Source organism: Numenius arquata, chromosome 9 (genome assembly GCF_964106895.1).
Source record: "Numenius arquata chromosome 9, bNumArq3.hap1.1, whole genome shotgun sequence".
NCBI lineage: Eukaryota > Metazoa > Chordata > Aves > Charadriiformes > Scolopacidae > Numenius > Numenius arquata.
This window is the reverse complement of record NC_133584.1, coordinates 8,582,761-8,610,246: the sequence shown is the minus strand read 5'-3', so window position 1 is coordinate 8,610,246 and position 27,486 is coordinate 8,582,761. Positions and strand designations below refer to the sequence as shown.

At 39.6% G+C, this 27,486-nt stretch overlaps 1 protein-coding gene across 1 annotated transcript in view; it reads left to right on the top strand.

Moving 5' to 3' along the window:
* RSRC1 (arginine and serine rich coiled-coil 1) overlaps window positions 1-27,486 on the top strand; it is a 169,224-nt gene that overhangs the window by 119,364 nt on the left and 22,374 nt on the right. The window contains exon 7 of the mRNA XM_074153424.1: window positions 16,517-16,585. Within this exon, the coding sequence (XP_074009525.1) occupies window positions 16,517-16,585 (69 nt within the window). The remainder of the gene's footprint in view (window positions 1-16,516; window positions 16,586-27,486) is intronic.

Genomic DNA, 27,486 nt, shown 5'->3' with positions numbered 1-27,486 from the left:
GAACTCGGATTTCTTACTCAATTTTCCATCACTTAAGATTGTAAGTACAGTAAAACTAAACTTGCAAGTAAAACTTGGGTCACCCAAGCAAGCACATCCCCATCTCTGATGGTGAGGATGCCACGTTAGATGAGGTGGCCAAGCTGGGTGAGAGAAGGAGTCATGCAGAGAGATGGTGGTGGCAGTTTTCAAGGGGAGGAGTGCCCTACGGTTTGTTTATGACCACAGGAATGTTTTGCTCCTCTAAAACATTGTGCTTTGAAAACCCAGACCCACCACTTGAGCGAATGCAATATCAGCCGTGTTCAGCTCCCACAAACATGGATGGCAATGTTTTCACCCTTCAGTCACTCCAAATCCAAGACAAACACATAACTGGAATGGGTGGGGGGCCTGTTCTGCTCTGTCACTGAAGAGATTTCCGTTCCAGTCCGTGACAGTGATGGTAATAGCGGATATGTCAGGGATGAGGTAAGTACCACCTTCAGGTAGTTTTAAATCATGTGTCCTACATTTGAGAACCCTAAGGCTGAGGGTATAGGGGGGCTGTTTTGTGCATCACTCCTGTTCATGCAGTGGAGTCTCTCAGCATCCCAGCAAATCAGCTCATACAGCAAGGGAACAATGCTCCATTGCTTCCCATTAGCCCATGATGTCCTGGGACCAGCATTGTTGTCATGAGGTATGTGACAGATTGAGATCTACAAGGCAGCTTCTTGGAGCGTTGTCCAAATCTCCTTTAAAAGCTCTGCACTCCTAGTGACCCCAGGCCAGATGTCAAACCTTCCCAGGGGACAGTTTAGCCCAGGAGGAGCCAGGCTTGGTGATCTCGGTGTGTTGGGGCAGGAGCTGCGGGGAAGCGATGGGAAGCACAAGGAGGTGTAATGTGGAGCAATACCTGGCTTTAAAAAATGCATAGTCTTCTATAGTGCTGTCTGTTAATAACTAGGATTAAACTACAGTTAAAAAATATTACTTCTTCCTTAAACTAGATATAAGGAAGAAATATTTTACTCTAAGGGTGGTGAGGCATTGGCCCCGATTGCCCAGAGAGGCGGTAGATGTCCCGTCCCTGGAAACATTCAAGGTCAGGATGGACAGGGCTCTGAGGAACCTGATCTAGTGGAAGATGTCCCTGTTCATTGCAGGGGAGTTGGACTAGATGGCCTTTAAAGGTCCCTTACAATCCAAACTATTCTGTGATTCGATGATTATAAATGGAACTTCATTGCAAATAAAAGAGTGAGGAGGGAAGTTGATATGGGTTTTCAACAAACGTGGTTAAGCAGCATTTCCTTACTGTGTCTTCATCAACCTTTCTAGCTATATCTTTGGTTATAGGATTTTATTTCCAAAGGTGGAAATTTGAGTAAGCTTTGGGGCTCCAACGTTGTTAACTGCAGTTAAAATTAGGCCAGCTTTAGCAACATCCTTTTGCTTGTGCCTTCAGCAAAGATACTGGATAAATGATAAATAATGGTGGTAAATAATCTTGCAAGGTATCATAAGATTTAGATCTTTGTGCAATGGAAGAAGTTGTAGATTTGTATGTTATCAGCCGTTGTCTTTGAGATACTAGTAGTTTTGTTCTTTAATAGGAAATCCAAGATTTCTTTTATGTTTTTTAATAAGTGATTCTGTTGAGAAAGACACAGAGAAGGTATAAAGCCTGTCCATTTTTCATCTAGGAAGTACTCAAAAGCATTTTCTAATGAGTAGCTGTTGTTTCCATCACCTGTTTGGGGTCACATGGAGTAGTTTTATATGCCATAGAGGACTCCCCTGGCTGCCTTAGCTGGAGTCAACTGTGAATTTTTTTTGGCTACAGTTGATACCTGGACCTTGCGCCAGTAGGACCAGGGAAATTATTTGGATAATTATCCTCGCAATTTGTTGTTATTTGGACTATGTCATACAGCAACTCTTACTATGTTTATTGGTGGTTTCCAGTGTAGATGAGTGGCTAAACATCGTTCTTAATGGAAAAGATGATTGGTAAATAGTTGGTGGCCGTGAGCCAGTGCCCAGCAGTAAATTAGGGGAATTAAACTCACATATTATGAAGCCTTTATTTTCAAAAGCCACTGTGAGACCTGATGTGAAACTGCCAAGCCGGAGAGACTTGTTACCACCGTTGTATGGATGAGTCTCTGCTGACAGCATTGCTCACGGGAGCCACTTACACAGTTTTATTTGTTGTATTTTTATTTGGTTCGAAAGCATGAGATGAAAATTCTCGGAGCCCTTACAAGGTGCTCTGGGCTGGTTTGGCTTTTCTCAGTGTTGTTCCTCGTAATCGTTTATAAGTACTCCATGGTTTATTGCTTCCTTTCGATAGCCAGATTAGTTGTCATCTACTTGATTTTCACTTAACGTGGTGATTCCTGACATTTTAAAATTGGCAGATGAAAGAAGGGCTCATTTTGAATCTAAGTTTTGTGACAGAATTTTTCAAGTTTGCTGACAAGCTGTCAGGCTGAATTCTGCTATTAACCCTGGAAAGAAAAGCCGACTGTCGTTCCCAATAAACAGACTAAAATGACAATTGCATTTGAAACGTGTTGCCAGGTTTTTTCGGAAATTATTTAAATATTATTAGTGAGTATATTTTAAGCAAACAAGTATGCTTTTCAAAGTAACGTAATTTATTTGTGAAATTATATGGAGTAGCTGTTATTCTTTTCTTGGAAAGGTATGTGGTTAGTACAACATAAAGCTAATTTCTCATACAGCTGGAGTAGGTAATTGGACCTGAGTGGCTGGCATGTTTCATCAGGAACGAGTGCTCCTTGGGAGGGTGGGATGTAGGATGGAGCATAGTCCGTGGAGCTGGAGAGCTTGGTTTGAGATCATGCCGGATCCTGAACCTGCGGATCTTACCCAGGTCTCGACTTGTTCCTGTGAAATGGTCCTCGGAACCCTCTGGCTTCTGAAAGGTGCAAGGCTAAGGTCGTGTATTGTGAAAGCAACAAGTAATTCTTGGATTTATCCTGTGGAATTTAGAGAATAGCATGTGTTGGCTTTTGGTTATAATTGATTGTCACATCACCCTCCCAACTCAGGAGGAGATGCACGTTTATTACAATTTTGAATGAATTAAACTCTGTATCCTCAAAGGAAAGGGCTGGTTCCTGCTAGTGCTGAAGTCAACGAGGGGAAAAAGCCCACCACCTAAATTAATCTTCCATAATTTGTGTGGTGATCCTAAAAGTGTTTGTTGCATCAAGGCTGTAGGTGTCTCCTATTTTTTAGCAATAGGGTTTCAGAGTTATGTTTTGCAGTCTTGCCTACCTTCTGTTATTTCTGATTGGTTTTAGAGGAATCTCAAAGTTTATTTTTAAAGCAGACTACTGAAAAGTGACTTAGGATCTACTCAAATGTTAAAAGAAAAGTCTGTTAGTTACAGGGGTTAGAAGATAACAGCTTTGTATATGTATGTTCCATAGTCATTTTTAATTAATATTATAGCTTTCATGTTTCTGACTCATTTGGCTTGAGTTTTATTACAGAAAAATGTTCTTGCACTTTTATGATTAGGATTTTCATCTTCCCATAGTTTGTGGTTTTTTGTTTGTTTGTTTAAATAAGTGATTTATTTATCTTTCTTTCATTATTTCGTTTTTTTTCTGTGAGGAAGCAAGCTCACCGAGTTCCATAAATTTCCATAGAGAAGCACCTTCTTACCAACAAGAGTAAGAGCATTCACTATTTTTATGTATGCTCTTGAAGTTCTCAATCCAAATAACAGGTATTAATTTATTTGGTAATACATATAATAAAAAAGTGTTATTTTCACAAGAGCATATAATGTAACTTAAAAGATGTTAATTTTTTTTCTCTTCAAGATAGCTCCTTTATATTCTGTTTTATAGCTGCAATTGAATTTAAGAGACTGTAACTTAAAATGCAAACCTGGTTTGATATTGTGGCCTCCACATTTAATTTTGCATGACAAGGATCAAACCAAATCATCAGTGTGGTACTAGAATTCCCTGTGTGCTCAGCCAGTTTCCCACTGTGGTTTCTAAAAGTAAGATTTTTTGTAAAAAGGAGGAGGAAGGGAGAAGGGGAGATGAAAGTCGGCCCCTAAGAGCAGCCCTGAGGTCTTCTCCTCGTGGCTATCCCCATCTCTTGGTGCTCGCCAGCTGTCAGAGCTAGCTCCATCCCGCTGCCAGCAGCGTCCGTGGGGTGTGCAGAGCTGTACCAGCCGCAACGCGTTCAACCCCTCTCCTCATACTCATTTTACCTGCGAAGGCAAATTGGTGGTGGTATGTGGGGACTCACCGGTTACGCTACTCGCTTGGCAATGTTGACATTATATTCACTTTATCATCTGAGAAGATGTTAATATGATACAGTTTATTACTTTTTACATGATACATAGCTCATCTGTATTTCTTCTTTCAAAAACCGCAATACTGTTACTTACATTCCATTAAATTCTGCTCTATTGTAGATTAAGCTCTCTTTGCCAATATGTACTTTTTTCTTAGCTTCACTTATGTTTTTATTATAATAATATTTGATTATGTTCTAATATAAATTTTCAGGACTACATTATTGCCGTTAAGGTTTACTTGTTCTGAAGCAGCTTGCTCTGCTGTGTTGGAACTTCTCAGAGGGTCTGAGATTCTTCCCATATGTGAACTTCCTTGGGACTAGACTGCATCCATTCTGGAAATGATCCTCCCTTTCTGAGATTGACATATTTGGACAAATGTTGGGCATTTTCAAGAGTGACTTTCAACCAGATTGACTGCATATCAGCTCTTCCACTTGGAAATATTTTGTTTTGTATTTTTATGGCTTTTTCTTATTTTTTGTCTGTAATTTCCACTGGTCTCATTTCAGACTAAGGTTAAACAGGTCTTATCTTAGTAATTTACACATTACTCGTATCTGTGGTTAATATTTTTAGTGAAATTAATTATTGGAATTATATTTTATGAGATTCCTGGATGTTCAAAAGAAGGATCCAGTCTGCCCCTGTCGAAATCCAAATGGCAATAAGAACAACAGCAAACCTTGGCCCTGATGCGGCTGTACATCCTGCAGGTTGCATTTCATGTGATGACAGTTAGAAAATGCATTCATAAAAGTATTTTTCCCATTTCTAAGAGATAGAAATTAACATCACTTAGACATGCAGATTGCATAAGTCTTCTAATGAAAGATCTGTAGTTCTGATCCTTTTCCTTTCCTGAGCCCGCCCTTCCTCTTCCCACCCCTTTCCCCCAAAGTAACTTAGTTAGAAGGTGCCATTTAAACATTTCCATTGAAATTATTGAATTATTCTAAGAAATAATTTTCTCTCCAAGACCAAATATCAGATGAGACAAGAATTGCATCCAATTATGCTATTTTCCTGAGCTCAGCTGCAGTTTGGGGGGTGTGGGTCTTAGGTGAAACATTAGTTGACTACAAGATGTCCAAGTTGGTAATGTACAGCCTTTTCTGAGATGGAAGCAAATCTTTGCAATATTTAATAGCCTCCACTGCAATGAGTCAGGAGCCACGGAAGCAATTTAAACCAATTAATCCTTAGTGTTAAAACATATTTCAGTTGAATTTTTTATCAGACTTGTCTATAGGAAACTGTGTGTGAGAAAGAAAGAAATTAGAAATGCACTAAATAATTAATGAATGTACCTAGCCAAGATCTGCTTATTAAGTCTTCTTTATTATTATTATTATAAATATTTAGTGCCAGATCCTCAGCTGGAGTAAATTTCCTTAGCTCTTTTGAAGTCAGTGGAATTGTGCCAGCTTGATTTCACCAAGGATCTGCCCCTTAAATTTGCAGTTGGAAAATGAGAATATTTTGGGAGGAGAATGTTGGGGGCTATGAGAAGTTTGCTAATGATAACACCGTTTTCATAGTAATAACAGCAAAAAAATGTAAATTACTATTCTTTTGACTTTCATAATGAAATTCAAGGAACTACTTGATGTTATTTCATTAGATGTAAATTACTTTTCCTTAAAGTATCTACATGGTAGACCCCTTGCATGTATTAAGGGATACCACATAGAGACTGTAAGGTTTTTCTTTAATTTCTGTGGGTGCCAGTCTTTTGTACCAGCATTTCTGCCATTCTTACCTTAAAACTGCTGTAATGGCCATAGCGTGCTCATTTTAACAAGAGAAGCAGCAATAAATTTATTTGATTTTGGAAATCTGTTTCACACACTGCAACTGATTGTCCACCATGAGTAAAGCATGCTGTAATTTAATATGGCATCGTATTAAAATCCAGTGTGTCATCTCATTTGGCTACATTTTAGAAACATATCAACAAACCACATAGCCAAGCTAGCTAATTCTGTAATTGCTTAAAAAAACCAACCCAACAACTTGTTATTTCCATAATAAAGGAAGCGCACATCATTCTTCAATACTATAAAATACAGTGCTAGCCCATCTAGAGTGTACGTGTTTATGTTTAAATACCTGTATTTCTAAAATAATAGCTTTTTAAGTGTAATATCTTGGAGGACTAAAAATAACATCACAAAACATGTTTGTTATATTCCTAATTGTTTTGACCATAGAATTAATTTTCAAGTCAAAGGGGGGCACCGCTTTTTCATCATTCCCGCTTCAGAATATTCAGCATGTCACAGATGTTCATGAATAATGTCCATTTAAAACTGTTGGCAGCGCGCGCCGGCGAGTTGGCGAGATGAATTAAATGTTGGGGGGATCTGACAGGCAGCACGCTGCTTTGTGATCATTCCAAAGTTCTAATAATCTCCCTCACCTTCCCTGCCTGCCGCTAATGAAAGAGAATAGGTGATTGCACCTCGGGCTATGTTCTGCGCCTAATGACTCCTCCAAAGGCAGATTTATGAAGAAAAAATTAACTTTGAATGAGGATTGAATTGGCCCTGACAGTCTGATAGACTGTGACACAGATTCTGTGGCAAAACAGACGTAGCCCTAATTGATTATCAATATTTTAAGCAAAGTGATGAAAATAAGCATTAAGTGATGAGAAAGGCAGTCTTAATACAGTAGGCAGTAACCAGGATATGGAAAGTCTTTGGGGAGGTCGGCCCTGCTTGCCGGTACTGAATTTTATCTGTCATTTCTTACCTTTTGCTTCCCAACACCCCTGGTCCCTTTTCAGGGTATTTTTTCCTTACAGATTTCTGACCGGCATGTTAATATTCAGGACAAGAATGTACGTGCTCTCCTCTCTCTGGAGAAGTTTGTTTAATATTTAACCCGTTTTGACTTAAGAATAACTTCTGCTATTTTGCGGTATGCAGGTTTACGTGATTTTGGATATTCTCTCTTTTATGTTTCACTTTCTCATCACCCTGTGTCATTTATATCCAGCAGGCTGGCCACAAACTGCAATTTGAAAATGGTAAAAATTAAAAACCGAAACTAGTGAAAAATTACCTGATTGACATTAAAGGATTTGTCATCACGAATGTATTGGTTATAGCCAACGTTAGAACAAGAGGAAGAAAACATTTGGGTTTTGCTTGTGTTTTTTGAGGGAAGTCCTACATTGCAGGATATATCTTCTCCCAAAAATACGTTTAATATTCTGGAAAACCTGCATGGCTGCTAGCAGACTGGCGCTCACAAGCTGTGCCGTGGCAGGAGACGTTGTCCCAAAGTAAGGAAGTATTTTCCAAAAGCACTTCGGGAGGGGAACTGAACAGGAATGTTCTCCCCAGGGAGAGCGGAGAAGCTTAAAAATGACCAGATTTGTGCTTACGGGCAATTTTTTACCATGACCCGCAGTGAGCTCCTGCTCCCACCACCACGCTCGGGCATCTTCAGGAGCTGTGTAATTACAGTCTGTGGCATAATTAAGTTATGCGTAATACTTCAGACATCAATGGCAGGAACTTCTCGTATTTGAGTATCACAATGTATTACTCGGCTGCCATGTAATTAGAGCAGGCAGTGCTCAGTGAGGGGTTAGGGGACCCTTATCCAGAGATGTACTAGACAACATTTGTGCATTTTAAATTTTAGGGAAACATTATTTTAGCACAGACTAAAAAGACAAAAATGTGGAAAAACCAGCATAAATCTGGTACGATAACAATGTGTGTAGGGTTGTCGCTTCTGGTTTTGAGCTAACAGCTTCTGGACTCTGCTCCTTCGCTGTTCCTGTCTCGGGAAATATCTGAGAAAGTAGTTGTTTTGAATTTGTGTTGGAATTTTTTGGATGTATAATAGATAACTTTACATGTCAGTATATGAATATTCAGCAGAGAGGATTTCTACAAGCCTTGATAAATTTAATATACTAGAGAAAAATACCATGTAAATTAAATAAGGCCTTGTAAATTAATAATGGATTATACTTGTGTTTTTATATGTGAGCTGACTGAATATTTTATAAGTGCAAAAACGTTTGTGTTTAAAAAAACACTTAAGTCTTTCTGATGAGCATCATGTATGGCTTGGCTACATTTTAGATGTAATGTCCATATGTGGGTTTTGAGTTCATCTGCTTTCTTTTCCCCAAATACGTCTTGAAATGTATAGCCTGTGTTTTTAAGTTAGAAGAGTTGGAAAGTCCACAATTATGTGGAATTTTTTTTTAAATTTTTTTTTTCAAACAATTTGTGGTTTGCAGTTGGTGGGTGTTCTGATGCTCCTCTTTTTTTTTTAAATTTTGCCAGTAAAGCAAATTGCATCCCAGCGCAGGGCTGAGTCTCTTCCTTGCTTCTCCCACAGTGGTGTGAGAGGGCTGTGCTGCCCTCCGAAATTCCCTTTGCACCCCTAAAATGGCACGTGCCCTACTTCTACCTTGAAATAATTCATATTCTTCTATTTTTTATTTATTTTCTAATTACCGTCTTTGCTTGACGCTATTTTACTGTGGCACAGTGCAAGACTGGTTGGGATTAAAGCATTGCTTCTGCGTGCCCATCCATTGGGGAACGGCTCCATGCTTCCCAAACTCCGAGCGGTTCCGCTGCCCTGGGAGGGTGCCAGCGCTGGCTGTTGCTGATGAAGCCGCTGAGCTGCAGTGGAGCATCCTACTGTATCTTGCTCCCGAACAATCTGATTTACGTTGAGGACAGGCTGAGAGAGTTGGGGTTGTTCAGCCTGGAGAAGAGAAGGCTCCAGAGAGACCTTAGAGCCCCTTTCAGTACCTGAAGGGGCTACAGAAGGGATGGGGAGAGACTCTTTATCAGGGAGTAGAGCAATATGACGAGGGGGAACAGTTTTAAACTGAAAGAGGAGACATTTAGAGTAGATATGAGGAAGAACTTCTTGACTGTGAGAGTGGTGAGACACTGGCCCAGGTTGCCCAGAGAAGCTGTGGCTGCCCCATCCCTGGAGGTGTTCAAAGCCAGGCTGGATGGGGCTTTGAGCAACCTGGTCTAGTGGGAGGTGTCCCTGCCCATGGCAGGGGGGTTGCAACTAGATGATTTTTATGGTCCCTTCCAAGCAAAACTATTCTATGATTCCATGAAAAGTAATTCAAATTGCTTTATAATATAAATACCTCAAATGGACTTTGGCTGGGAAGCCATGCATGTTGCTCACCTGCCTAGTTAATGAATGCAGAAGGTGACACAGCTCATCCTGTTCACCGGGAGCAGCATGGGAGGCACCCATGGCTGAGGGGAGGTGGGTCCCTGTCCCACCCCAGCTGCCATCAGGGTTTTCCCTTTTAGCGTGGGGCTCAGCTGCTCCTCTGCTTCCTCCAGGTAGGTCAGAGCACTTGGTACCCACACACAGAGGCCACTGGGGCAGCATAGACCCAGAAACTTCCCGAGCAGTACCCACAGGCAGTGAACAGGTCTGTATTCACTTGTATGGAAATATTCATGCAGATGAACATGGTGTGTATCTACAGATGAGAAATGGATAGTGAAAACCTGGGGAAAAACATCATCTCTCGCTGTATTGCAAAATACCTGGAGAGAATCTGCTGCTATTTATATTAAAGTTCATTTTTTGTTGCCGTTAATTTTCCATTTTTCTCATGCTGAATAATTAAGAGAAAATAATATTATACATATGTTACAGAACTTTGTCTTGTCTCTGTGGCTTGGGAGACATGTTTCTTATAGAACTAACTGTAGCATTAATGATGATATCCATACATTGAGTCTTTACAAAAGCATTGAAAACCACTAGTTTTAGCAGCTCTTAAGTGGAGACAGGCTGATGCGCGTCGTTTATGCTATTTAGGAGGTGATTTATTTGCGAAGACCATTTGTGTTTTCTCTCTTCTTTTTTTTTTTTTTTTTTTTCCTGGAAAAGCTTCTTTCTTTTTTTCTTCTATCAGATGTAGTCTCCAAAGAGATTGTTCCAGCGTTTCCTGTTAGCATAATGTCATGCAGTAAGACAGCATATTTTAATGCAGAATCTATTGATTTTTGCAGCTTGTTTTCATACATCTTCGCGGTAAGCTAAAGGTGGCCGTTGCCTCCTATTGCCACGTGAACTGATTAGAAAGTTAAAAGTATTATCAAGGCTAAGTGACAAGCAAAGAAAATGTATAGTTAGTAGAATCAGCCAGTTATAGTTTAACAGTATAGTTAAAAGTATTTTTGTCCAGTAATGAGCAATGCGTTTTAAGACACTTTAGGGTTTTTTTATTTCAGTAGGTAGCATTAGGCAAAGATAAAACTTGAAGCCATGTTTGCACACTCCGTAGTTTTAACCATTTAAAGTATTTGCTCAATACAGACTGGTGTTAGAGCAGTGCTTTTAGGAATTCCAGCAGAGCTGTGCTGGGAAACCTTGTGAGAACAGGAGTTGAAATACTTGGTTCTGAAAACACGGGGCTGCTCAGGCACCAGTCTGCTTCTGCTTCTGCCCGATCCCTTCCACGTGCGCATGATGCATCTCCTCCATAACACTCATTTGTTTCTCTTGGTTACCACTTGCATATAGGGCATTTTGAGACCTTAACTACCTTCACCTTGCTCTCTTGCTGCGCTCAAGGATGCAGCACAGGCAAGTGCAAGCGTATGTTACCGTCCTCCATACAAGGAAGATCTACTCCATTCCCAAGGTCCATCCCATGCTGTGCTTACCCACCACATGAGCAGGTTGCTGTACCTGTTTGCTCACGGTGAAAGGCCATCCTGGGGTATCACGTGCTGAGGATGAGATGCTTTAGTACCACACTGTGCTGGGTCCTCGCTGGTTTGGCTGAACTTCAGGAATTCAAATAGCCAGAACCCTGTGAAGGTTACCATCCTGGACAGTCTGCCACTGGAAATACTGTGTCACCATTTAAAATATGCATGTTGCACTTCTGGGACAATATTGACCATTTCCAAACTAATGGTTCATCTAATAACATGTCTGTCTTTCTGCCTTAGTAAAGTGGTCAGTGTCACGCTCGTACAGTTGTCCCTGTGATGGCTTGAGACATCCTGCCTGTGCTTCACGTTGGAGCATGACGGCAGCTGGTTGAGTAAAACTCTTTGAAAGTGGCGGTTCTGAAATTATTTAGAGAATACTGGGCGCAGCGGATGGAAAGAAGCCCAAGGATATTGTTAGGATTTAAGAGTTTGGTTGAAGGTGCATGTGTTGCACTTGGGAACTTGTTCAAATTGTATTAATACGTTAATTTGCATTTCACCAAATTTTGGTATTTTGTTTTTCCTTCGTGCAGTGTCGTTAAGATCGACATTTTTAAATAATTTATCTCCTTTTTGTTGTATAACCATGATCATTTCAATTTTGAAAAGGAGTAGAAAAAGTACTTTTGCTCCTATTCATAAAGGTTGTTTTTCACTCCACCTTGAAAATTGTCAGGCTCGTTGGTGACCATCCTTTTTCTTTAATCATAGTACCAAGGGCTTTTGATTAGAGAAATTTTTGTCTGGCTTTAATGCATCTGTTATCTGTGGGGATGACCTTAATTTTAGTTGGCTGAACAAGTCACTTCTTCAAAGCCGTGTAGGGTATGATGGAACTTGGTATTAAACAAAATTGTAATTGAACCTCAGGTTCTTCTGGGGCTTCCTGAGCACCTGGGAGTCTCCCATGCTCTGTCCCACTCTGTAAGGAAGTGCTGCACCACGTAGGGTATTGTCATTTTCTCATTATCAATTATCATAATTGTGACTATTTGACTAACTATTTATGCAAACTGTGAAGTGAAGTTGTTATGAGGGAAGCGTGGTTGATTTGAGTAGGCTTTGAATGAAGCACACAAATTAGATAATGCCTTCAGATGAGTGTTTGGAAGAGAGAAGGCACCAAGTAGTGGTGCAACTGTTAAATCTCAAATATGCATGTCATAATGTGTTGGTAAGGAAATAAGATCATCCTTAACGTTTTGAGCTTGAAATATTTTTCAGAACCCATGAGATTGGTCATTCTTTTCTTTCTACCCATTCAGTTTTTTTTTTCCTTTCCTAGTTTTTGTTTTTGACTAAAAAATGAGCAAGTTATAGAAGAATGGAAAACATCTCATACAATTTAGGAGGGACATAGATGATTAAATGCTTGTAGTTTATTAAAATACTTTTATCAAATTTCTTAAGTGACAGTCTTTCTTGGGAGGCTTTCTTTTGTATAAAGGAGTGACAATTTAGAGGGAAGAAGACTCTGAATTAATGGAATTAGTTAAGAAGAAAGAATTAAAGAGGAAAATCTAGGTGAGTATGTGAAGTCTGCATGGATGGGAACCTGAATTTCTGCATGAGTGAGTGTTTGGTCATAAGCAGGTAGAGTCTGCTTGGATGGCAGAGTGTCTGAGCATCAACCTGAAAATCCCTGCAAACCATCAGCAACACAGGGTATGGGATAATTCACGGAATGAAGTTGGTAAAACTATGCTGATTTACACCAGTGTTTCTCTACAGCTCCCAAATGGCTGTTCTTTGTTCTTATATTTAACCACTGAGGTCTCATTTCATGTCCAAAATTTTACAGTCGGCCTACAGATAATATCAAGAGACAGGGAAACACCTACTCTCTCCCTTTCCCAAACTGGAAAGTATGCAATATCATCCACTTCTTTCCCTTCTCTTTTCTTTTTACATCACTTTTCAGCATAAGCCTGGTATCTCAGGTCTGCACTGAACGGGTTAAACAAGGCAAAGGAGTGGACCTGGTTCGTTTCTCCCATCCCAGGGGAATTACCTGCCCTTCATTGATCCGCAGTTGTTGATCCGTCCATAATAATTGCTCCTCAACAGGAACCGAAGTTGCAGGTCTGGCAGGCGACCTGCATTTCCATTAGGGATCTCTCCTCTCGGACTGCCAGCATCCTCCACCGCTCCCCAAAATCCCCAATCCCTGCTCCTTCCCAACAGGGTGGGTTTGCTCAATTATGTGGTTATTGGGTTTAGAAAGCAGGTGAAATGAAGCCGATCAAAGAGCTAGTCTGAGTTTCAAACCACATTAGCATATTCAGATTTAGGATATTAGTGCATATGGAAACATGAAGGGTGTTTTGAGTTTAGTTTGGTTGGGTTTTTTTTTAATGAGAGAGAAGGTACTTAATGTAGCTTAGTTTTAATTAAATGTTAGTGCCTTTGTTGGAGCAATATTGTTCCACTTCTGCGTCGTGTTTATTTGTGAGTAGCATGCCCATACTCTTTGCTCATAGTTTATTCTCACTGCAAAGATAGGATTTATTTCTTCTTCCTTTGTGCTGCATCCAGCACAGTGAGCCGTCGATTCCAACCAGGCTGGAACACGCACTTCTATCATGCACACCTGGAAATGACTAAAATTCTCTTTCATCTTCTTATACTTGTATTAATAGACCAGTAGCTACTAGCAAATACCTGCATTTCAGGACTTTATTATTTTAGTGTAGATAAGCATCTTAAACATCTTTCGTGTGCCATTTTCCCATCCTTCAGAGAAAAAAAAAAAAAAAAATCAATAGAATTGTAATTTTATCTGGGGTTGGATGAGCTCTTAAATGCTGCAAGCTCGAGCACCTCTTTATTTATTTATTTTATATTTTAGAAAGCTTTGTAAGCAGTCAGGCTTTTGTCATGCTAGCTGTTTATCCATGCAGGAAGCCCAGGTTCAGGAGCAATCTCAGCACTCCAGCTACCTGGATCAATTAAAACCAGACTTTTGCTGAAGTGACTTCTTTGATCTGCTGGGGGTGATAAGCAGTTGTCTGTCCTCCTCCAGCCTAAGGAAAGTGCAGTGCAGGAGAACTGAGTTCTCTTCCAAATATCAGGGCTTTTAAGTGCTTTTAAGTGGCCAACACGGGCTGTCTGTGGTCTCGCACACCCTAAAATATGAGGTAAGAGCATAGTAGTCTGCAGAACAGAGAGGGTGTATTACGTTTTAGAATGAGTTGTAAGGATCTTCTAATGTTGTTTAATTGGAACTTGATTTGATCAAAATAAATCTCAGGTTTTAATGACTCTTTGCCAGTGAAAAATGACAGAAAACTTAAAATATTTTAAGAGCTTTGTTAGCATTGAATTCTTAAAGCACCACATGGCTTCAGTGACTTCTCTTGGTCGTAATGGACGGTGCCCTATAACCTCAGAGACTTACTGCTCTGTGGATTTATGGGGCAAGTTAAATTGTTGTTAATGAGCAGTTTTGTGCAGAGAATTGTCCTCATGATACTTCCTAAATTGCTACATTGTCTATATAATTAACCAGGACTTGAAAGGACAGCTCTTTCTGCTAGCAGAAGTTTCAACTATAGTTACACAGGTTGGAAATTAGCAATTTAAAGTTAACAAATACAAAATAGAAATTTAGTCACAGACCAGCAACATCTTTCATGTGTGCTTTAATATTTTTTTTTTGCCTCGGATAACCATTGAGAGTTCCAATGAATTGTTCCTGTGCAGCAACAAATCGGTGAGGAAGAACAAAGTAGCATAGTGGAATAGATAAATCAAATTTAGGCATGGTAGTTTATTGAATCTAAATTGTGCCCAGTTGGCCCAAGAGCTATATAAGCAATCCATCTTGTGTTGATAATGGAGGTTCTTGAAATCCACCTGATGTTTGCATTATTAAATTTCAGCCTAATGAGCTCTGCTAATACATATTGAAGACAGTTGTAAGGAGTAGAATGTGAATCTGAGCGGGATAATTTGAAAGAAACATAAGCTGAGCATTTTACATGACTCAAGGGGTATATCTACAATTACACATATAACCAAAATTGAATTTAAATGGAATTTCTATTATCCTTGTCCTTTTACCAGGGAGAATAAAGTGTAAATGAAGTAAAAGTCTTTAGAGTTACAAGCAGTTTGTTTACATTATCTAATTTAATAGATTCTCATAATGATCTTCACTGGCAGAAAAGTTTTAATATTTCATGACTTTAAATGTAGTCTAAATATGTATAAAAGCACGTGAATGGAAACAGATGTCTATATAATTACTTCTATCATTTTGTAACACTGCTGTTTAAGTTGTATATTTTAAGAAGGTGTAGCTACTGCCTGCAAAAAGACACCAGAGTCAGAAAGACCCCTTGATACCCCACTCTGGAACTGAATTTTGTTTTCATAAATTATTGGTTGATTCAGTAGGTGGAAGGACTAAGCATTTGTAAAATTGAATAAGCATTTGCTATTTGTGCCACAGGTTACAGTGATTTTATTACATAAGAAGGCCTGGTTTAAATTCTAAATTCTGTTTCTTTTTGGTTCTTTTCCTTTTGACATGGTGATACTTTTTAAAACTTAATATTTCATCAAGTATAATGCTATTAGGGACTTATTCTCACTTAGTTCACTCATCAGGCAGTGAGATGGCAATAAAAGAGAATGGCTCCTTTGAGACATTAATGCTTTGGAATAAATGATGTGCTAGAACAGAAATTTAATTAATTTACAGAGTATATTGATAGTCCCTTGTTACTGTGCTGTATATTTTTAATCTTCTTTAACATCTGTAGTAAAGTGTTTGAAAACCCCTGCAGTTGAGCAACTAGTAGATAATTAAGTAATAAGGGAAGAGGTTTCTAGAGGGAAAAGATTCTTTTTAAAGAATACTGTCATAACATGAATAAAGTACTGCTGCTGTGATTTGCAGTGAAGAGAAAATTGTATACTACCTAATTTAATACTAAGTAATAGGTATTTGACTCCTATTTTAAATGCTATCTGCAACTCTGCATCCCTGAAAATATTGCTTTGTTTTTGCTTTATCCTCAAAAGAGGTCTTATGGATTACTCACTATGGTAGCAAATCTTTTTTTAAATGCACTGCAATCAAACTTCTTTATCATTTGATTTAGGGGCAAGTAGGGTGGGGAGATTTGTATTTAAGAGAAGAAAACCTTAAAAGTTTTACTTAACAAAAAATGAAGGCAAAGATTTGTACTGAACTAATTCTGCATGCAAAAATTACCCTCCATAATTCCATTTATGCTGTTTGCTTAACTCAAGTAATGTCTTTAAAGAAAATACATCAAGAACCAAATTCTGTTCTTTCATGCACATCGACTTCATTGTGGAACCTACAAGAAGGGATCTGAAATTGGGTTTAAACCCCAGGAAATGTTGTTAGGCAAGATAAATTAACTTATTATACCATTTGTTGTTGTATTTCTTGTCTTTTCAGCTAAAGCAGATGAAGCGTTAAAGGCGAAAGAGAGAAGTGAAGAAGAAGCAAAGAAAAGGAAGGAAGAAGGTAATGCATTTTTTTTAATTTTAATTTTTAAGTTTTAATATTTTTTTAGCAAACTAAAATCCTGTAAGTCAGAAACTATTATTTTGAAGGGACCAAGTTCCAGTGGGGCTGTGTGATTTTCTTACAAGGGCATCTGAAACCGAAATGGCCAGTCTGCTGCTCCTCTGGGTCACCTCAGCTTTCTGCTCCTGGCCAGAAAGATTAGCAAAAACTGCTAAATGCACCAGAAATTTCAGCCAGACTTTAAAAAATATTTTAGCTGCCATTAAAGCAACCTAATAATTTGAGACAAAAGTTATATGTTTAGACCTTATGACCAGGCAATACCACTGGTTTGTGTGCTGGTTTTATTGCTTGATTAAAACAGAAAGTGCAGCAGTTAATTTGGCTGTGTATTTAGTCTGTATGATGTGACGAAGTGAGCTAATCTGTTTCTCGATGAAATTTGGTGCACTGCAAGCTGGCGGGATCTGAGTGTTTTTCCTTTGCAATACAGTAGGTGGAAAGTTAATGTATAACGCCTGGATAATTGAAACAAATGTATTTTGCTGGTGTGTCGGTGAGTAATGGGAAGAGACATTTTCAACAGCGTGAGGGAGCCAATGCAAACAATCTATGGAGCCTCGAAGTTTCTCGCTTCAGCCGTGATAGACACCCCTGTCTCAGAGAAAATAGCTCAGTTGCTCAAATTAAAATGAATCATTTAACGCTCTGCGAGATCTATTATTTTTTGCGTTGACTTAAGCGTAAGAAAATATAGTGAAGGACTTCACTTCCTTGCAGTGGTTTTACTCTGGAAATGCATGTTGTCGCACATTGGTCACTGCAGTGAACTTTCTCTTCAGCATATTTGACTTAAGTGATGATAGATTTCAGGTTGTAACTGTTATTTAATAGACTGAACAGTCTCCGTGTAAATGTGTTCCTGATTCTCCCTTCCCTGTGCCCCTGGTCTACCTGGGATTGCGTGGATGGTCACTCAATATTTTATCCACCCAATAAAAAAGACCTAGGTTTGATGATGATGTTATGTTTGAGGATATCATGTATTTTTCAGGGCTGGCTTTTTGATGGATTCATTTACTATGAAAATCAGTTTTGTGCCCAGATATTTTGGTTAGGGTCAGGACGTCATATATGGAGGAGAGTTATATGAAGTAAAGCTGTTCAGGACAGCTTGAAATTTAAGGAGAAGTTAAGAGACTGAGATATTTTTAATTCCCAGTGTGATATGAGGATAAAATCAGTAGCCTAAACCAAAACAGGAAAAGTCATGTGAAACAAGAGGTAGTAGGTTGCTTGAGTACATATCAAATGGAAGAAAACACCTAAAGGGGATAGCGGTGATCTTTACAATTTTACTATGCCTTCTCCTCCAGACTTTCTAAATCATCTTTCTTTCCAGTCTCTTTAATCTTACTGGAAAGTCTGCTTGTGTCTGCCCTCTCTTTTCTTATCTCTGAGCACAACAAGTTGATCTTCAAGGTAAAGATAGGAACTTTAATTTTGTGTCTGTCACGCCCTCATCTCTTCTCATCTCTCCTCTACCGTCCTGGCACCAGAGCCTGATTCTTCTTCCACACATGCTGTGTTTAACCCCCACTACACTACCTTCTATTTAAGAATCCCACCAGTTTCCTGATGACAAGATTCCTCCTTATCCTGCTTTGACACTCTTATTTTCCAGCAATCCTTCCTAACAACCAAGCAGTCTCAAACAGCTAATCTCTCCTTGCATTTCTTTCCCTGAATTCCAATTCCATATCTTGATCTGAGAGCTGCTGCAGTCTTTTAGAGCTCCAAAAGCTCTGAATGTTACGGAGATATTTTACGTATTTATTTGATTTTGGAACAGGTCGTTAGCAAGATTTTTGGATTAGGAAAACGCGTCCTACTGGTTTCCATGTTGCCATCTCTTCTTAGGTCCTGACTTCAGGTGCTGTTTCTTTGGTTGCAAAATATTTCTCTGATTTTTTTCCTTACCCATTTTTCCTTGAGCTGAAATTCCAGCCTCAATGATTTCTGAAGGTAATTTAAAGCTTATTTGTACTTCAGTTACAAACAAGTTTCTTTAAATCCTCATGTGTGAATGAGAAAATTAAGTATACTTTGCAGGTCTGATTTGGCTGGTTGCTGTCCTACAGGATTTATACATCTTTACATTATTTCCCATGCCCTGTTTTTTTTAAGATTTAGATGTCTTTAGTAAGCTCCAAATTGTGGGACCTGTGGTGAAGTATGCTAAGTATGTATTTCAAAACTCTAACGTAATCTTTATTAAAAATTCATGCGATTGATTCCCTTCATCTGTGTTTAGGTTTTGGTTGTTTGGTTTATTGTTTTTCATTTATAGAAAATAGTTTTGCATTATCGGGTTAATCCAAAGAAACTAATATGTACTGACTGCTTAGAAAAACAATCCAGAAGTCCCCAATTTTGTATACCTAACAGTGGATGAAATGTAATCCTGTTCTAGCACTCTTCTATAGGCTTTATGAGATAATGCTTTATTGGGTGCTAACCACTGTCCACCCATTAGGCTCAGCTTCAGAGGACTGGTTAATTTGGCAGTCAACTTTCACTCATGCCAAGTTCCTGGTAATTACAGGCTTATTTAGTGCCTGACAAAGTCATTGCTGCTGGCCCTGTGCAGTTTTAGGTATAACGTTATGGTCTTACTGAGTGTATTGTACCTGAAGCCCCTGCTGTGCTTGACAAAAAAAGAAAAATATCGTGTAATTATCTTTGAAAAATTTCAACTAATCAACTGCATTTCTTCCTCTGTTTGAAAGAGGTTGGAGGTGTTCACATTTAATAAACTTTTAGTTTAATGATGTTTAAAAACCAGTGAAATGGATGCTAAGCTTTTTTTCACTTCAAAGAGTATTGGGCAATCATTACATCTGAAGGAAACACTTTCTTTTATGTTAATTTTCTAATTATATTATCTGGGATACACTGTGAGAACTTATTATAATAGACACATTGATGCTTCTGCATCCCATCTACATGAGATGGATACTGGAGTACCCCCAAAAGGAGCGTTGCCACCACTGGACCAGTCGATGTGACCACAGGAGAGCCTGGGGAGGGTCCCGCTGCCCATGGGGCACGTGCCTGGGGTGGTGGTGTTATAGATTAAAGCTAAATTGGGAACGATTCAGAAGTGTCCCAAGTAAAAGTTGATAACGGAGGTTTACGGACAACCACAACTTCAAACCAGAGTGTTTATTCCCACTGTTTGTCCCACAAGGTGAGCAGGCGCTGCAGGTGGCTCCATGCCTTTGCAATCTATGGGGTTTACTTAAGCCACATCAGGAGTTTATTAAGCTCCCAGCACAGCTCTTCAGGTAAACCATTGGGTATGAAAGAGGTCTTTCTGTCTGTAGGACAGTAATCCAGGACACTTTACAAAAAATAAAATTAAAAATCGCAAGTTTGGAATGACAGTGTTTCAGAGCTGTGCTGCCCTAAGCATTGCGATTCCTCCAGTATTTTGTAACGTACCTAACACAGTGTCCAGAACACTTGCAAAATAAAATATACTTCCTCTAATTTGTCTTGTGGATACAGTAAGCAGAGTGGGTTTCTATAAATATAATAAGATTGGGACTTGATTTAGAAATCTATCTATGATGACATTCCATCAGGAGCAGACGCTAAAATGCCATCCGTGCCCTTGAAAAGATTCCCTTGCACTAAAAAGGCATCACAATGTAAATTTTATATATAAAAAAATTAAACCCGGTAAAAATCTGTAACACCCTGAATTATCTAGCCTAGCAAAATGAAAAAACCAATGTCTATATGTTCCCAGTACTCTGCTCTCCTAGAATCCAGTGCCTCACTGATGTTAATTCCCTCTTTTCTTAATAGCGAAGGGCAGCTCATAAGATCAGAGCTCTGAACACGGTTGTTTCACCGTCTTCTGCAAAACAGCTTCCATCTGCTGTGCGTAGCCTTTCGATAGCTTTCTAGGAGGATTAGGTGGAGCAAGATTATATGAATATCTTCCTAGTAAATGAGTTAGAAATCTAGGAACTCAGATTAATAAACCATTTTTCTGTTCCCGTGTGGTTGTGTTATTGCGGGAGGAGAAGCCTCTGTCTTGTGATGGCTCCAGATGGCTCAAAGTTCAAGTGATGTCTTTTCTGATTTGCCTGCAAGATGGTACTCGAAATCTTTAATTCCCCTTCTGATCATTTAAATGAACTGCAAATGGGAAGAGCTCCTCTTTTCTGCCGTAGTGGTTGGAAAGGGCTGAGGTAGAAGTTCCTGCAGATTTTTCTGCTTCTCCTAACTTCTTCCTAAGAAATCATTCGACTTGTCCTCCAATGTGCCCATTGCTCCAAGACTGGCTCGACATCAGGCTGCTGGTGGGAGGAGGTGAGCATCACTTGGGGTTTTTTTTTTTCCCTCTTTCCTTCACTTACTAAACTGTGTTTATCTCAACCCATGATTTTGGGATGGGTTTTTTTTTAATTTTCTCTGCCTGTTCTGTCCCCCGTCATGCTGGAGACAGCGAGCAAGAGCTGTGCGGGTGTTTATCTGATGGCCAAGGTGAACCCAGAGCAAAGCTTTACCTCTCCGTCATCTGGCTGTGCTGCTGTGCTGTATGGGCTGCTCCCTGCACAGAGGATGCGTTCAAAAAGGCCAGCAAGATATGAGAGACAGTCATATAACCATCCATCGGGGACTGGTCTGGGGTTGATTATGGAATGAGTATGTGACAAGAAGACAGTCACCTCCACCTGTTGCCATTAGATGACCCCCATATGAAACCGTGTTTCTCTTACAGTGTGTAATTTACAGTGCTGTCTTCAGAATGTAATGCTTAAGGGGTATATGTAGGAATATATTTTCTGTAATAGTGCTGAGGATAGCATTTTAGTAGATGTCGAGTGTTTCCGGTCTGGGGATCTCTACCAAGTCCCTCCAAATTAAGTTATGAGCTCTGCTGAGTTAAAGCTTTGTGTATCCTTCACGACTTCATACAGGACTAATTTCCCTCGGCAGAATTGCATTATACCCACTGACCCAGGTGCGGTCAGCATCCCGACTGAATTGATGTTATTCACCTACAGAGGGAGACAGCTGAAAAAATAAAGTATCCTTCCCAGGGTCCAGACATCCCAATTCAGCTCTGAGTCTGTGCGGTGAGATCTCTTTGGAACTGGAGAAACTACTTTCTAAAATATCATAAGTTTATCTTAAAATACCTCAAGTTGGCTTTTCGGTCTTTGAGAAAAAAAGCTTTTAAAGCCCTCAGCTCTCACTGCTTCAAAGGCAATTTTGAAAATTTTGGGTTAGTGGAATAATGTCTGTTATATAGGTATATAATGTCTATTTGCCTACAGGAGAGATGGGGAGGGACTCTTTATCAGGGAGTGCAGCAGTAGGACAATGGGGGATGGTTTTAAACTGAAAGAGGGGAGACTTAGATTAGCTGTCAGGAAGAAATTCTTGACTGTGAGGGTGGTGAGACACTGGCCCAGGTTGCCCAGAGAAGCTGTGGCTGCCCCATCCCTGGAAGTGTTCAAGGCCAGGCTGGATGGGGCTCTGAGCAACCTGGTCTAGTGGGAGGTGTCCCTGCCCATGGCAGGGGGGTGGGAACTAGATGATCTTCAAGGTCCCTTGCAACCCAAACCATTCTGTGGTTCTATGAATATCTATCAGCAAGGAAAACTTAAAGCAGTTTTGCAATTGATAGGAAGTATCTCATTAATGTCTACGCAATGGTGACTTTGGACTTACAGAAGGTAACTCAGGAAAACTACTCTCCTTTGAATCCATGGCTGTAATGAATTTCATTCAAAATCAAAGTGTTCTTATTATTTAGTTTGGTTTGCTTCGGGACGGTGTGATGCTAAGAGGAATTAATTCATGCTCAGACTTGTCCTGTTTGGAGAAGGTGTGTATGAGACTGAAGAGCCCACCACGTTTCAAACGGCAGCGGGCGCTTCGCTGTGGGACTGCAGAGCCAGGCTCCGGCCGGGGGCTCATCGGGGTGAGGGGACTGGGTCTCCGTTTCTGCAAATTTGCAGCGTATGTTTTGAAAAATACATGTGTGTTTTTTTCATTACATCCCATTGTGAGTGGCTCATATGTTAGCAATTGCTTTGCCTGCAGTGATTATAAAGGGCAACTATGGAAAAGCGAAGGGGGAAAAAAAGGGCTGGTTAGTGAATTGGAAACAATGGTAATTTACAGCGAAAGCAGGAGGAAAACTTCTTTTCAATTTATTAATAAGCACCATAAAAACTGTCCTGTGGTGGCTTTGAAAAAGTTGTAAGGATGTTATACTGTTCTAAAATGAATAGAAAATGTTTCCTGAGGAGAAGCTTGTTAAATAAAATTCATCAATTTGTCTGAGGAGTTAGCTACCAATTAAGAATAAAATGTTTTATTTTCACTGGAAAATAAATGGTCTTATTAAATTGTCTATCAAGTGGTTCAGCTTACCAAGTCCATGCAAGATATACAGAGAAATCGCACAATGCAAAACACCAGTTTTATGTCCCATATGTGTTTACAAACAAGGCTTTTATCCTTCTTGCATTCATCATGGTGTGTGTGCTGGAGCGTGTTCCCTTTCCCGTCTCAGCCATGCAGCTTCCATCTGCTGGGTACCGTTGACATCTTTCACTTGCAGAAAGAGCTTTTTGCAATTTGTCTTCGTTCTCGCTTCCTCCTACGGCTTCTGTAGCCAATTTTGAACCCTCTTTGATTCGCTCTGTTGTCATTTGCAGCTTTACCTAGAGCTGCTTGGAGGTGGGACTCAGGTGGACAGAGATGCGCTTCTATTTCTCCTCTTCCCAGCTTTCCCAGGCTTTGCACAAGAAGTGTTGCGATTATTTCACACACTTTAGACTGATTTAGGTTTTTGTTTCTTTTTTTTTTTTTTACATAGCAATTTTGTATATTTTTGATCATTAAATTCTCACTGGATTAGCTTCTACAGCGTGAGTGGGGGGAAAAGTGAAAAATCAATTCTGTTTGATTTTGGTGTTGTTTTGTTTTTTTTTTTTATTCCACACAACTATTTTATTATGTGCATAACTGTTCATAGTGATTCCCCTCTTGCTCCCCCAAGCCCTTGTGGTTGAAATGTTAATAATGAAATTGCATAAGTCCTGTGAAGAATGTTCAGTTATAAAAGTTGCCCTGTGTTTTGGCAGTTGTTGCCTGATGAACCGTAGTCTGTCTCTTCATCTTCAAACAAGAGCGTTGGCCTAAAATATCCATAGATTCATCAGTCAATTGTTGTAAACTGTTTTCAAAGGTCTTTTTTTTAAAAAAAAAAAAAAAAAAATATCTTTTTTCCCTTCAAAAAATTGTAAATTTTAGATTTTCAAAAAAATGTGGATTCTCCAACATTGACCGTTTTATGGTTTTAAATACAACTCCCCGAAAGGAAATTTCTGAGCCGTCAGCCTGTGCTGGCAGCACGCGCCTGCGCCGCTGCTCTAACCTTTACTCGGGAGAAGTTGAGCTTCCTCGCTGCAGTGAGCAAAACCGACTGCGCAAATAAAGCAATTGTTTCCTCAGCCCGTGAAAACTGGTTATTCACCCCCACACACACACCCTAAAGCGGCGGTGTCCTAACATTACTTTTATTGTAATTTTATTGCCAAATCAGGTGTGAGATTAGATGTTGGATGTTACATGTAATCTGCTCGGAAATCAAATTATTTGACCTCCAAGCCCACCAATGCCCCCTCCTGCTGGTTTGCTGTTAAATATGCAGCGTTTTCCTGTCATGAATACAAATCGAGGACAAATTAGAATCTACAGACAGCTGACCTGAGCTCCAGATTAGAGACTGGGGGCTTGTGCTGTTTTAAATGTTTTAATTACCATAGTCCCTATAGCCAGTTGAAGGACACACAGCAAAATGATTTTTTTTTTTTTTTTGTGACAAAAAAGCAAAGAAAGAAAGAAAAAGGGTCCCTCCGTCTCATTTGAATTTTTCAGTTTGATTACATTTGCACTTCCATTGGAGCTATGCTAATTTGCTGCATGAAATTAGGTCTATTAATAAAAAATGCTCTACTTTTACAGGAGTATTTTCAGTGGAGGGCTTTTTCTACTTTGGTTTTGTTTACTTGTTTCCATTCGGGACTGCCTGAAAAATGACATCAAAACCTTAAGGGGATTTTACTGTCAAACTTGATTTTCGCTCCGGGCCTGGCAAGCCAAATTCAAAGGAGCTGAAATGGGCAACAGCAATAGTTGAAATAAAGCACACGAATGTGCTGCGAGAGGAAAATCCAAATGTGTCGGATTGCATTACTGGGAGATTTTTGGATCGTTTCTCGTAGTATACCATGCATCGTAATATTTTTAACTTTTCAATTTAAAATACATCCTGTCGCGAAGCACATGTTCTGCGGTTGCGTGGGGAGGAGGAGCCGGGGATGCTGCACTCGCAGCAGCGTGCCGTCCGCGATGGAGATGCACGAACAGAAGGGTTTATATCAGACAACAAGGAAAAGAAGTTTCTCAGAATGCAACTAAATGCAGTTTGTTCTTTTGAGATCAATCCGTAGGTAAATCAATGTGAGGGTGGTGCTGGCGCTAGGGTGGGTATTGTCCTGATGCCTTTATCCTGGAATTTGCATTTTCTGTTTCTCGTGTGTGTTGGCCCAGTGTTGAATTGATTAGTTATGCCTACCCAGTAAGCACTGAAACATTTTTATATACTCTGGGGAAATAAATTTGGCAGAAAATCAGCATGAGTAGATTTAATTATCACTCTGAGACCTTTCCCTTTTCTGGCTTAGTGATCCTGAAACTCTGTGTGTTTCACTGAAATCTGTGTGGACGCTAAGCTTCGCTTCCCAATTTGTTCCTCCACGCAATGATAAGCCAAGCAATTACTGGTTTATTGATTTTTCATCATGGCAAATTTAAAGTTGATTTTTTCCTGAAAAGGCAGGGGTGATTAAGTGTTTCCCCTCGGTTTAGTACAAGAGAGCTATGTGGCAGAATCTAATATCCTGAGGTCAACCTCTGCAGGCAGATAATACGGTGTCTTGGCCACGTGTTAAGGAGAGAAATCAGGGCTACAAATGTGATAGGATATATGTGGAGACAGTTTAATTTGCTCCATTTATACGAACAAGTCATGTGGCACATGCTTGGAAAACATCATTTTGAATAGGCTTGGGAATGAAGCCCACGTGGGCAGGAGGAACGAGGGAATGCAAACAAGAGAGGCATTAAAGCGTTTGGTGACAATTGTCCTTTAAACAGAGAAATGAAACGAATCTCTGATGTGTTATTCACAGATTTTACTGTGATGTACATGCTGCTTTAGTGACACCTCTGCTGCAGCTTTAGCCTGGCATTAGCGAGGAAGTTAAAGTCTTCAAGTGTGAAGAAGATGGGCTTTGTATCTGAAGGGTTCTCGCAGCAGTCCTGGTAGGGAATGCGCCTGACCTTTTAGGGGGGCTTGGGAACATGTGGATTAACAGGATTTCAATCAGAGCAGGAAAACTGTGCTTTGCACAACTGATATAATGCATCGGTGTGGCCTAAATGGACTTTTAAAGCAATATATTTTATGGATTTAGTTAAATTAGTGTATATGTGCACACCGTAGGCGGTTTTAAAGTATCTTTTCTTCTGTCTTTATATTTCATATCAAATAGATATGTAAATCTAGTTTAAAATATTTTAAAAAGAGAGATAACTTGCATGTACTTAAGGAGTCATTTTGATCAGTTTGGGAAGAATCTTAACATTTCCTCAACTATCTTCTTCCATTTAACTCAAAACTGCAGAGGGCCAGCATTGGTAAGGGGTTGCCATGAAGGGAATGGTAGAGAAAATGAAATGGTAAAGGTTTAACTATTGGGTGGAAAATGTACGAAATGTGGTGGGCCCAAGCTGTAATATTTGAATCCAGATTTTCTGTGCCTCAGAGTCTGGTTTGGCTAAGGTGTTATCATTAAACCAGTATGGATCCTTGTCCTGAATCAACCCCATACATTGCATAGTCTCAGACCTAAAGTTTTGATTTAGAAGTCTCTTTTTCTACCGTTCAGCTTCTTTCAGTAGTATTATTAGAAATTCAGAAGAACAAATTCAGATAACTCCCTTTTTACTAAATAACGTGAATAAAATGCTATTTTGCTAAGTAAGACAGTTTAATTAGATATTGAAAGCATCAGATTTGCTTCTACTGTGCTTTCTGTGTATGTGTGCTGGCTGGTATTTTACCAGCGTGACACAATTAATGCTGTCCTTTAAGCTCGTACTGCCTTATTGAACTCGCAGTGGCACCAAACTGGGATCAGAATATCCTACCAAAAATCCTCCATCGATAGACGGAGCTGCAAGGAGTGCTCCCCTCCACCTCCTGCGCCGCATTGCTTAGTGCGCAGGATGAGTTCACCCCGCTGTCTCGGCTAAAGCAGGTACTTTGTAGGCTGAGGATTTAAAACCTGCCTGGATTTTGAGAGATGGGGGGTGTGTGTGTGTCACAAAAGAAAAGTTAGTGTGTACAAGAAATCCTGGAGGACTCAACTTTTAGAAGATCCCTTAATCATCAGTTCTGCACAAATCCCAAACTATAAGCTCTATTTTATTTTTTTTTAACTCATCTTTAACCTGTTGGACAAGAGTTCCCACGTGGAGAGTCTAAGCAGTACTTTATCAATGACAAAGCAGCTATTTTACTTAACACTTCCTTTAGTAAAAGTTAAAAGGCTGTACCTTGATGTAATTGATAATTGATATTAAAAACACAGGTTGAATCTGCTACGAAAAGATTTGATTGCATGAGGTCAGGCCGTGTAGCTGTAATAAGTTAAAGTGCCTTACTCAATGATACGGCAATATATTAGGATGCCCTTAAGTTCATTAGTTATTGCCTTAGGTCATAGTCTATGTTCAGT